The sequence below is a fragment of the Bemisia tabaci genome, chromosome 2 (genome assembly GCF_918797505.1).
Source record: "Bemisia tabaci chromosome 2, PGI_BMITA_v3".
Taxonomy (NCBI): domain Eukaryota; kingdom Metazoa; phylum Arthropoda; class Insecta; order Hemiptera; family Aleyrodidae; genus Bemisia; species Bemisia tabaci.
The window spans coordinates 54,925,805-54,938,974 of NC_092794.1; the positions used below are offsets into that span (position 1 = coordinate 54,925,805).

General features: G+C 37.7%; 1 protein-coding gene across 13 annotated transcripts in view; it reads right to left on the reverse strand.

The window, feature by feature from the left end:
• Hrb27C (Heterogeneous nuclear ribonucleoprotein at 27C) overlaps positions 1 to 13,170 on the reverse strand; it is a 46,334-nt gene that overhangs the window by 19,735 nt on the left and 13,429 nt on the right. For 11 of the 13 annotated variants that reach the window (XM_072295847.1, XM_019049719.2, XM_072295848.1 and 8 more), the window contains exons 6-10: positions 11,797 to 11,904; positions 9,258 to 9,390; positions 6,994 to 7,029; positions 3,121 to 3,261; positions 297 to 404 (exon numbers count right to left, since the gene is read on the reverse strand). In XM_072295847.1, the coding sequence (XP_072151948.1) occupies positions 297 to 404; positions 3,121 to 3,261; positions 6,994 to 7,029; positions 9,258 to 9,390; positions 11,797 to 11,904 (526 nt within the window). The remainder of the gene's footprint in view (positions 1 to 296; positions 405 to 3,120; positions 3,262 to 6,993; positions 7,030 to 9,257; positions 9,391 to 11,796; positions 11,905 to 13,170) is intronic. The other 2 variants (XM_072295849.1, XM_072295851.1) reach the window with 1 other exon arrangement.

The window sequence follows — 13,170 nt, forward strand, 5'->3', positions numbered from 1 at the left end:
TTTCAAATTATTTCTTTGGAAAATATGGTTGTCATTAAAAATTCGTAGCATGAAGTCTTTTGAAATTAAAAATATCAGAAAGCTTCCGCCTGAAGAACGAATTAAAAGGTTCTCCCAAAAAATTCCTTGACTTTGCAATGTTGGGAAAAATATTTGGACTTTTCCAGGTTTTCAATAACTTTTCAAGAACTTGTCGCTCAGATTTATATATTCTTTCAAAATTACCATTAATGAGTCGGCCCATCTAAAGAAGAAGGTGAATAATCAAAGCAACTCATAGAACAGAAAAAGATTACCTTGGTATCCATTGCCTTGTCCAGGAGGTCCTGCAGGGGTTGCTGGTCCATTTTGTGTCATGTTCCAGTTCCAACTATTCCCGTACGATTGTGGCGTTGCTTGCGCTCCTACAAAAATGACGATCAATTATAACTATCACACCACACAATTCATTATGACTTTGAATTTTCAAAAAGCTTTAGTAATCTCAATGTATCAGGTTAGAAACTTAATCTCAAAGATTTGAAAAGGCAGAGGGAGAGAAAAGAAAAACTCAATGAAAAAATGGCTACGGCTCGGAACATGGTGGCGAATGGGTCTGTTGCACGCCAAAGATACAGCCAACTGAATATACTATCTGAGGGGAAATTCACTCCTCAGTGTGCAATGTGCAAGGTTGGTGATATGCTTTTTCTTTACCATGTACGCTGGCAGTTTTTTCTGGTGGCCAGTAGACAGGTTTGCCCAGAGAGAGACCTAACCTTACTAAACGAACAATCTTGCCAACTGTTGAAAACTCTCCTAGCGTAAGATTTCAACTGATTCAAAGCTTTTGTTTTGGGAAAATAAAACAAGGAAAAGGAATAAATGCTTGAAAATGATTGAGATCATACAGCAGAAAAAGTTGATGTTATTGTTTGTTCACTCAGATTAGTTTGTCTTACTCCTCAGCTCATGCAAACCTGGTCAGCAGTGACTGAGAAAAACTGTCTGCAGACGCGGGAAACATGAAACGAATTTTGTCACAGACCTTGCAGATTGTGCCCTAGGGTATGAATTTCAAACTTTTATGACAGGCCCAACATAATTCTCTGGCAATTTCACTCGTAAAGAGAATATTTATGTGGCTGCATCTCTTGCCTACAACAGATCCATTCCCTCAATAAAACACAGATAATTTTCAGCTCTTTTCATTGTTCTATTTTACTATCTTACATCCATCTTGGACAGTGAGACAGTTTGAAGGCCTGTTTTAATATTATAAACCTTAAAGATTCTTACTCAACAACGCTGGGTTGCCTGCCAGGCTCAGGCATTCTTTCTTCGAAATGACACCGAACTTGGCTAAAAGGTGCATTTATAACCCCTGAAGTTGCATTTGTTTGAAAAGAAAAATTAACAGCAACAATAACGCCAAATGGGGCAAGAGCCATCTAAAAACACTAGCAATTGGCTTGTTTCCAGAAACTGGTGAAAAGTTTTCTTGGATTACAAAATTTACCAACTTATCAAGGTATAAAGAAAAAAAAATTGTCCCCCTGGATGACTAAAAGGACCCTTCAAGGAACACTGTTTCAAGAGAGAAAAAAGGCGAAAAATTTGAAAATGTGGGGGGCAAACATGCTCTTAGTAGGCACATGTTTGCCATTACAGGATGTCTAGTAAAAATTATTTCCCCTTCTCCTTGACTTTCTGGAGTTTCCCAAACCCTTGGATATTTCTTCTTCCTGACTTTGACTGATTCGACAAGACCTTTTGTATCCAAATCAAATGAAAGTAAGAGCACTAGCTTGGCACTGAGTACCAGTGCGGGTCGGCTTGCATTGCTTGAACAGGATTCTTTTGCAGTACATTGTGAATTGACTCACATTTTTCAAACTTCAAATTGTAAACCAATAAAAATCCTAACTTGAGATCTAACACTTCTTTGACCAACCTCTTTCCTTCTGCAAAGAATGTCAGAGGAGAGGTTAACCAAACAAGTTTGAGATCAGGTACCACCTAGAAGAAAACACCTGGCACTTTCCATGAAGAGATGGCAACAAGGTGTCGGCAAAGGGATTCTAGGATATCAGATGACCTTTGAAAGAACAGTCACATATTACATTAGAATGTTGCAGAGCGCTAGAATACGCTGAAGAAGCAATATACGTAGACAAAAGTTTGTCACAGTAAAACAACTGTGCAAAAAAATATCAAAAGATAGCCAATATCTCGTGATAAACTGCGAATTATACACATATGTATAATATAATGGATGAAAATAACACTGAATTTGCTTGCCAAGTTCGAACAACAGCAACGCTAAATCACCCACATTTTTGTTTACTACTGTTTACCTCTGATCACTATATGAGGACTTACATGTAACAATAGCAGTCGCTGACATCCGCCATTTTTAGGGAAAATGCATTCTTTAAACTCTGGAGCCTTCAAGAATGCCTAGACGCCCTAGTGCTTTAGACTTCCAGCACAATTTTTCAGCGAGATATGAACTGAAAACCATGTTATTTGTAAAAACAGCAGATTTGAGAATCCACTGTTCTCCCCAGCCGTCACCGCAGGATATCGCAGACATTCAAACGCACTTGCGATAACTGCCCGCACACCAGCTATGGGCTGCAGCTGACACTCAAATTATACGTATCAGGACCGTCTCGCCAGAATTGTTGATCTTCTAACTGATTTAATAATTTGTTCCTTATTTTTGTTGTAGAAGTTACAAACGGATTAGTTTTTTGTTTAAGTTTACTAAATGACTCAACATTGACTTATGTACAGTTCATTTCAATCGTTTCACCGGCCTTACCCTTCCTGAGGACTTTGTTTCATACATAAAAAAATGTTTTCAGTAAAAATAGCAGATGTCACTGTTTTTCAATTTGCTGTTACTCCTTTAATTTATCACTTACAGAAATCGTAAAACGCGTATTTTTTACAGGAAGAGTTGCTCTTCATGAAAATCTTTAAAAGAATCCTCTCAGTTCTACAAACAGCAAAGTGCAAAGCTTCAAAAACTTCAACGGGATTTTCTCACAATGTGAAAACTGGACATCAGCTATTGTTACATGTAAGTCCTCATATGCTCAAAATGAAGAAATGTTTTGTCCATGGACAACTTACCATAGGATCCATATCCTGTTTGTTGAGGGGGCGCTCCATAATTAGAGCCCCATTGAGGAGGAGCCATTTGCTGGCCTTGCGGCCCCGGAGGAGCACCCCAACCTTGGTATCCTTGAGGTCCAGATGGTGTGCCATAGCCAGCTGCAACAGAGCGAAAAATCATCAATCCATGATGAAACTAAGAAACATTGAAGCCAACACTAGCACATATATATTCAAACCATTGAAGATACACAATGATAGCTTCTAATAATCTGGCTTTTTTAAATTTTCTACCTGGGAATCGACATGAAATGGACTGTGCTAACTGAAATGAAAACCATAACAAAACTCAAAATATTTTGTAAAATAGATACAACTTGCTGTTAGACAAGTAAAGGATAAGTGGGAGCACGTTGGAAGAAGGATGGAATCAAACCACATTTCAAGGAGAAAATGATGAGTTTTGAGCTCAACTAGCTGCAGGATCTCCTAGCATATCTCCTGTCAAAAATTCAGCGTTGCCGATTGACATATTTTGCAACTGAGAACATGGGTCACACTACTTTTTGACGGCTAAGTCTTGTTAGGAAACTTCTAACCTCTTTAACTCGATCCTCTTTCAGTGTGGCTAGAATTCTTCTTCCAGGCTTCACTGGCATCAGTCCAATAGTAATTCAGAAATTGTGCCAGAAATTTAACCAGTTTTATTACCCAATTTTCACAATTTATGTTAAATGTTACACTGATGTAACAAATATGGAGTACAAATATGGAGGTAGCATTTTCTCAAAAGTTACCTTTTCTTCTTTTTAAACACTAAATTTCTATTACTTTCATCATTCAGTTTGATACCTGATATTCTGGGACTAAAACCTGCTAAGGTTGTGGCATTCAAGTTAAGCACAATCTACAGACTTTAAATTTTTAATCCTGCAATCTTCTGAGGATAAAGGCTTGAAGAGAAGAAATTAAGAAAGTGCAGCGTAATTATTGACATGCTTAAAAAGGAGTCTTTTCTCCTTCATGAGTTTTTCTACTTTTCGATTAATTTTTAATTTCAGTAGACTAAGGATGTGGACAAGTTTATATTAAGGGGTTCATCGTCCCTGAAGAGCCTAGGAAAGGGAAAAAACCGCAATGGAACAGACTAAAGTTTGAATTTATTTTGGTAAATGTGAGACCTTACACATTTGAAGACAATTTCGAAACATTGAGAGGTGTATACAAACAGCAGAAGCTATGTCATTTCTTCTTGAGCTTCTAAAAATCGGAAAAAAACACCAATTTTTTCTTATTTCAATGGGCTCTGCAAGGTAACACACAAACCTTTTCAGTGAATTAATTAGAATTGAGCCTAATATCCAGCAATTATCCTGCCAGATATGGTTTTTGAACGTATCTGAATCCATAGACGGAGGTGCTTTTCCAGCTGTGAAAATTTAGTGAAATTTTTGTAAAACTAAGGTCAACACTGGAATTACATCTTTGAGAGGACAGAAAACAACTTTCTACGGCTGCACTATGATCCTAAAGTCTTGCGTTCTGCCTTCTTGGAAAGGCGCAATGGGACAAAATGGGCTCTAAGAAATACATACAGACAATACAACACAGCAGCACCAAAAATGAAAGAGAAACCGTAACAAGAAGAACTGAATTAAATTAACAAACAAAATACGAACAACGAAACACATCAGCTCAAGAATGAATAAAAAACGCTAAAATGCGACGACCATTGCATCAAAAGTCAGCTAATTTCTAACGATACATGTATTGAACGGAGAAAAGAAAAAAATTTAAGAAAATTACAGTCATGCAACATTCACATGAAGTAAAAGAACATACAAGCTGCACACAATGCAATACAGCATTGTGAAATTTCAATGCCACACTTAAAATGTCACTCTGATGTTTCAAAAACACAATCGGACTCATGAAAAATAAATTGCTGTTCAACTAATCAGCACTTGGTTTAGGTTCCCTGGTCGGCTGGTTAGTTTGGGTCGGTTGTATTACTTTTACTATCAATAACAATCTGATTATCTCAGCATGGACAGCATGGTAAACAATTGTTCTTACAAACACCTAAAACACCTGTCCATGGACCTCGTTTACAAGAAGCAGAGAGTATATGGACATGCGATTTGTAGGAGGCTCTAAGGCAACACTTTAGCTTCAAAATGGACGAATGTGAAGCTCAATTTTCTAAGGATTGACTAATTATTTCCTGCAGGACCGAGCCCACAAAAAACGCCCTTTGGAAATTCAAACAACCAGGTGAACTCAGCAGGATACATCCATACCAGTCAAAACAACCAGCATGGCTGTCAATATATTCAGGAGCAAATGTCATCTTCCGAAAAATATCTTGTCTGCACTGTTTCAGTATTCATTAAATTTTTTCAATTTTTCATATGAAAATAGTCATATGAATTTGTCTAAAAATTTTAGTAGAGCAGATGAATACAGTGACTTGCATTTTCAACCAACATCTCACCATCTTTTTACTAATCTATCAGGACCTTTCCCAGGTTATTGGGTCAAAATATTGCTGAGGTATAGGCTTTTCAGGACATATTTTTCTACCACTAGGCGAATCATCTAGTGCACAGTTCTTTGAAGAAAACAAGACTCAAAAATCAAATTATAGAGCAAGTAAGCAACAGGATGGGACAACGGTGGGAAAACTTCTTCCAAAAGTCTCAGTTGGAAAAACCAGAGATGAAAGATATATAGTTGTTACATTGCGACAATTCTGTTCCCACACCTTAAGAGCAACTAATGCTTTCGTAGGATCTTGCTCCACGCTATTCATGGCTAGTCCCTCTAATGAAAACGCATTTAGGAGAAAGGCGGTTTGAAATAACTGAGGAGATCATAATAGCAATTCCAAAGTTCTCTTCAACAAATCAGAGAAGCAGAACACACAAAAATATTCCCTGCAAATGGGAGAAACATTGCAACAGAAGTAATGCCTCAAAAGCATCGGCGGGTATTTTGAGATGGAGAAGAAAGCTCTTGATTTATTTAATGAGGATTAAGCATAATCAAGTCTGTAAAATTGTTTATATTTACTCCAACTCCAAGAAACTAGCCTAAAAATCTTGCATAGTGCAGTGAAAAACATAGCTTCAGAGACGTCTATCCCAGCAACAACATCCAAACAGGTTTGCCAGGAATCAAAATCACGGCAATACTTAAGAGAAAAATTATGTATTTGTACCTCAATTTTCATGAAGAAGCAGACAGCTTACAGGAATGAATGAGAAGTCACTTTTTTTTACTTGAATAAAATAAATCACTGGGAATAAATTCTTAGTCCATCACAAACTACGATTTCTGCTTCAAGACTGTTGAACGCAACTGTATAGACCCTTTGGACATGCAATTTCTCACTAGAAACTTAATGGATTGAATAACATGTGTTCATCCTCAACTGAATCCTCAAATGTTCACAAACCTCAATATATTAGCATAAGTGAAATTCCCCGTTTTGGAGAATGAATGGAAGAATAGAGGAATGCTTAATACAGTATCAGAGATTGCTTTTTTTCTTATTTCTTTTAAATGACACAAGAAAAATTATATTTTAAAAATTCACGAGAACATGAAACGGGAGAACCTAACGGGCAGAGAGCTCCTGCAGGGACAAAGCCTACTAATTCTAAACTAATGAGTTACACTCACTTTTTGAAGTCAAATATTTGATTGGTGTTTCACACTGAGGATAATGTCAATCAGAGGCATTGAAATTTCACAGCACAAAAGAAAATTAAAAGGGGAGAAAAACCGGTGAGAATAAAAAGGGATTTAGAGCAAAAATGAGAAAAAGGAGCCAAGACATTCAATGGAACAAGGGGCAGCATGACAAACAAGACAATAAGCCTGACCTACCATTCATGGGAGGCTGGTTTGAGGGACCCCACTGCCCTGTGAACAGCAAGTATGCAAGGGGATGGTAAATTACAAGATAACCAGTGGTTAACAGCTAAACGAGAAAATCACAAAAAAAAAAAGAAGGAAAAAAAGAAGAAAAAATTGGGCTAGGAAGGAAAACAATGACCGAAAATGTTTTACAGGATCACAATCCTGGCATTGATCGACTTCTTTCCTTCCCCTTCCTCTCAAGGAGAGAATAAGAAAGGGAGATTCTGATACCGGTTGCTAAATAATACATTTAAAAAATAGAGCTAAATTTTAAATAGATAAAAACGAGAAATAACAAAACCTCATACCATTGACAGCAAGTTTAGCGAGTGCTAACAAAAAATTGTTTGAAAAGTGTTCAGAAGTTACAGTGCTTATAGTTGACTTGGGCAGATTTTTTTTCAGTTACAGGAGAAAAATGAAGAACAGCCCTCTCTCAACTTATGGACCTTATTCACCTGAATTTTATGACATGATCATTTGCGAGTGTAATTGAAAAAAAAGAGAGATGAATGAAAATAATGCAAGAAAAAGCAAAAAAAAAACCCACATAGGCCTCTCTCCTAAAAACTGATATCCACATCTACCACAAGGTAAAGCAAACTCTTCATGGAAAAGTTGTTTAGTCAAATGATATTACCCTCATTATCGTTCAAAACAAAAAAAAGTATTGTTAGGCACTGGAGGATACCATGTGGCAATTTCCAGGTATCGACGTTCGACTATCTGACTGAGATCCAGTGAGCTAATGCTTGCCTTCAGTGCTGAAATAGTTGATTTATGGCAAAATTATTGACATAGCTCATCTTACTGATGGGTCACTCGACATCAAAACGATTGGGTCCAAACCTGATCATCTATGATATTTTTCAAATTTAAGGTACGGAGTTAGTTCGTCATTAACCATTTAAAGGGATCTCTGCCAAATTTATAAGTGTAAAAATAAGTTGAAGGCTCATTCCATGTGTAACCTGAAACTCAGTGGGTTGTGAAGGCAGTGCCTCAACTACTCCCAGTGGTTTGGATGGTTCGAGAATATATGGGAACATCTGCTTCAAAATCATTTTGATTGTCAGAAGTATTCAAATTGAATACTTTCCATCTCTAAAATTTCCACCAATTACAATAGTGAAGAATGGTCTCCGACCAAGGCGCATAACCACGTAGCCTTTTTGTTTGTTGTAGCACAATTGTTCCCTAGTGATAGAATGCTCAGAAATTCTACAACATAAGCGATTTGAAAAGTATCTTCGACTATAAAAACTTGAAATGCAGAAATATCTTCACAGCAGATAATGAGGTTGTTGTAGGGCTCAATTTGAGAATTTTTGAACATTGACACTATTTTTCTCACTAAAACTTCTACATCAATACACAATTACATATGAAACTCATCACTTATGCAACATTCTTAAGATCTGCAACACTTTAAAAGTTATAAGGTTTTTTTCCTCTACATATGGGACTGTTCGCAGGAAAACAGACCTTAATCCACGGAGCAAAAGTCAATAGAGCGGTTCTTCTTAAGATGGGTTGAAAAATCGGATTTTGAGATTTTAACGGAAAATTCTCTGCTGTGTCCTAAAAAATAAGTTGCAGGCAGATCAGTTCATTTTTGTGCCAATGAAGGGCGTAATGCTGCATTGTGATTTTGCGATGTCGCACTTGAACATGGCAAATTTGTCTTCTGTTTAGCTTTCTCCTAATCACGTTTTTTGCCATTAACGCGAATCTGTCGCTCCCAAGGAGCGTATTAAGTGTGTTGTCTGCTGATTTTGACAGCAACTGAGGATTTACCAATGATGTAATCTTAACACGGTTTTAAGAAGCTCAGCTGCAACAGATACTGATGAGGATTCTCAAGCAGTAATCTAACAGCCCCATTATTGACAAATTTTTGCAACACCTTTAAAAGTAATAAATTAAATTTTGAGCATCAAGAGGTCAGAAATTAAAAATGAATACACGGAAAGTAATCTGATGGCATTAAGGGAAAATCCTTTGGTCCCTTCCCTACAGTAGAAGGAACAAAATGCGACCAATAAGCTTGAGTGGGTTGAAAATTTTAGGGAGAATAATAGCTCACACCCATAACTGAAGAAAAAATTTTCAGAGAGAAACTGGCAACACTTAAGAGAGGCAACCAAAAATACATTTTAAAAATAGAAAAGAAGTTGAGATGAATAAGGAAGTCATTTGAAAATAGAAATTGCAGGATTTAGATGTATTACCTGGATAGCCGCCAGTCTGAGGGGTGGAGCCCCATCCTTGATAGCCTTGCATCATGTTACCAGGACCCATGTGACCCATACCGCCCATCGGACCACCACTCATCTGTCCACTTGGATTTCCCATGCCCATACCCTAAGAGAAACAACACAGATTTAAAGTAGAGAAAATTACATAACTTTAAACAAAATAGAATGGTTTCCATTGTTGTTACGAAGGTAAATCGCAAGCTTTGCCTAAATCCTGATATGCTTTGAAAGCCAGGCTTGGGGGCTGTCTGTGAATTTCAAAAAAGCATTATTTACATGCTATACCTCTGTAGGGTAAGCCTGCACCGCTCTCTGAATAATTACATGAGGCCCACGGGTGCCAAATGAATGTGCTGAGATGCATGATGCCCAACAAACTGCACCTCTAGAATGGCTGCCCAGTGTTAGAGACCCGTAATGTTTTGAAGTTGATATAGGTTAGGTTTACTTGGGCTCATACCAAAGACATAAAGACGGAGTGCTCGTATCTAAAAGCACAGGAAAAAAATGAAGCCTGGTTTGGCGCTGGGTGCTTGTGTGAGTGTGTAAATGAGCGCGGGAATCCATGGCGGCAAACGGAAATTTGATTTGAACTTGTCCTCTTGATTTTTCCTTATTTCTTCTTCTAAACGTGTTTAAAATGCCTAAAACGATTATATTAAGAAAGTTCGGTCTGCGTCCTAATATGTTACACCTACTTTTGCTCAGTAACAGGCAGTAATCTCAGATAAAGATAGTTTTTCTTCTGCTCATGGTGGTTCTGCAGGTTCAAACAGGCCGTTACAGTGCTAGATGACCGTTACTCCCAAATGAAATTAATCGGTCGACGACGGACCAAAACTAACCTAAAGTTAAAAAAATATGAGTGGGTAAGTGAATTTGGGCAAAAATCAACCTAGAATACTTTGTTTCCGCAATTTTATTTAGTTCCCGCCCTACATTTGAATTTCAAACTTGTCCCGATTTCCCTGCCAATCCTCTAGCCAATAGTAGAGGTGGTTGAAAAGAAGCTTCATTTTTTGCTTTTAGCCCTCCGTCTTTATGTCTTTGGCTCATACAGCAGGCTGCCATCTAAACCCATGTAAGACACTGCCCACCTTTTGCCCCAATTTAGTTGAATAAAGTGATAGCAATAAAAGATGGCAAATTGGTCGCTCCTCAAAAGGTTTTCTTTACTCAAAAAATAGGAAATTTGAGAACAAACCTCAAAATAATTAAAGTTTACAAAGGTTGACATTTTCACATGTAATCCATAAGTGCGAGAAGCGGCAGAAATGGAGATTGAGGTTAGCTATACTTGGGCTACCACCCCCCTTCTGCCTTCGAAAACCGTCCCATGCGCGTTACGCAGATTTGCTGTCTGGCAGCCATTCTAGAGGTGTAGTTCGTTGATGATGCCACTCCACAGAGGATTAGACGAGCTTTCCATTCTCCTTTCCAGTTCTTCTGATTCCTTTCATGTGTCCCAAAATGTTATCCATTCCTTTCAATCTCCATATTTGCCTGTAGTGACTCCTATTAGTTAGTGAAGTCATGTAGGGAGCAGAAATCCTGAACAATAGGCAAGGCATACTGAGAGGCAGCATTCTTGAAAAACTAGAGGGAAAAAAGGTGTGCTTCTTTCAAAGGACCTTGAAATAAATAATGTGTGCAGTATTTGGTTGAATTCATTATTTTTCTTCTTCTTTGCTTCTGTGATTTAGGTTTTTGATTGATTTAAAATCCTGAAGCCTTGAGATGGAATTCATTATGACCTTCGTTGCAAATCATGAATCATTGTCTTTTTTCCAAGGTATTCGCCCTTTCTGCTAAAAAAGGTACAACTTGCACATCGATGAATTGAAGTTCAAAACCACGTACCTACATTGAAATGTTACAAAGTTTCTGATTCTATTTTACTTCTTCAGGGAGGAACAGGCCAACTTTAGAAATTGAAATTTTTACAGAATATTCTGAGAAAGGAGAAGAAAAATCAAGGAAGTTTTCAAAGAATTGCATCAACTAGTTTCCCAAAGAAAAAATAAAGCAGGATGGGAAGTCTGCTAAGTTGCAAACGGAGACACTTGGTTTCTCACTTTGGCCATCAACATTGTAATTCTAGAGTCCCTTCATACTGAGAGTCAAGACAATGCGAATCCATTTCTGATTAGTTAACCGGATTTTAGGCCTTCACAGTGTCACAAACGGGAATAAAGATTACATTTTCACCAATTGCAAAGATTATAATCTGGAATGGACCGAGGAATTTCGGGTTCGACAAGGAACAAACGGAATGAGAGAAGGAACGGAGAAAGGAATTTAAGAATGAACCGATCAAAGATTACGAAAAACGTTCAATTTGTGTAATCTTTATTCCCGTTTGTGACTCCATGAGGGGTGTTGTCTTGACTCTCAGTAGTATAAAGAGACTCTAAGTAATTCTAGACAGGAGCTGAGAAATGCCTGCCATCATTATTGGCGAAGAAAATATCTTTCATTCTTACATAAAAAATTAGATAAAACTAGTACTTACTCCTCCCATTGCCATTCCATGACCAGTTGGAGGTGGAGCCCACTGCCCGGCCACTCCATTGTCACCCATTTTATTTGAATCTCGAGGTTCAGCTTTCTTAATCTCAACCTGGAAGAAACGAAAGAGTTCATGAGAAAAAAAATAAATTAATTCAATGCAAGTGAAAAGACACAGTGATTCCAAAGACCTGTAATTAAAGTTGTTAAAGTTGAAACCGTTGCCTACGAGAATGGAGAGGCCGTAACTAGTCAGTTGTGTGACGTCAAGCTAGTAGATGTTTACCGAAAACAACAAGCATCTCCGGGTCATCGGTGCATCGATGAGTGAGGCAGTCGCTGCGTGGACCAATCAGAGTGGCCCTCGATTGGCCGAAGTTGCGCGAGATCCGCCGAAGTTGCGCGAGCGGCCCGTTTGAATCTGAGTGGAGTAACGATTTTCGGCATTACGCTTTCATTTCCTCGATTTTTAGACAATGTCACAAATGGGTTAGTTAGTTTTCTAAAGTGAAATTTCATCCTCTTTCGAGAAGATTCTTATGAAATTTTGCGTCAGATCAACCCTGAAAAGATATCGGCGAGGAATCATCGCGCGGCAAGCGTTCTCCCATAAGAACGCGTGTTAAACCGCGGCCGAGTTTCATCTAATAGTGTGACGTCACAGAATCATAGTTACGGCCTCTCCATTCTCGTAGGCAACGTTGAAACATCCCTATCCGCATAAAATCTACCACCATGCGATTTTTACCTTTGATGAAAATTAAACAAAACTTTTAATCGACATTTTTCTTCGTTCTTGTAAACTTTTAGCTTGGACTTAACTTTGAAACATTTATTAAAAACAAATTAAAATGTGAATTTTTTACCAAATTCATATTTCTTTTCCATAAACAAAGTGAATCTCCTAACTTCCTAAAACAACTGGGTTCAGAAATAATCAACTATGTCTTGGACTCTCCATTTCATCCCTTAATATGGAAGCTATAAGATTTGCTCACTGAGGTAGTAACCGTGACAGCGACACTTCGATAACTCCTAGCACACACGTAAGTTTCCATGTATGCATTTTCATTAGTGTCATTGTAATTGTAAACTGGTGTTGCAAAAATTCTGCAAACAAGTGCGAGAAATTTCTAAAAATTCCTCTTTGTCGGCCCCATTTTCATCAAAATCGAAACAAAGAAAATTTGATTTTTAAAGCTTTTGAGCGTGAATTCAGGTCATGAGGAACATCTATTCAAGTAATAACAAAATTTAGGGGTCGAATCTCTTCATTTTAGGTGCGAGGTCTTCTAAAAATGACTAGTCAGAATAGTAACAAAATTAAGAAAATCAAATTAAAAGGAAAGAATTTCCGGTTATCGAATCCAAACAATAG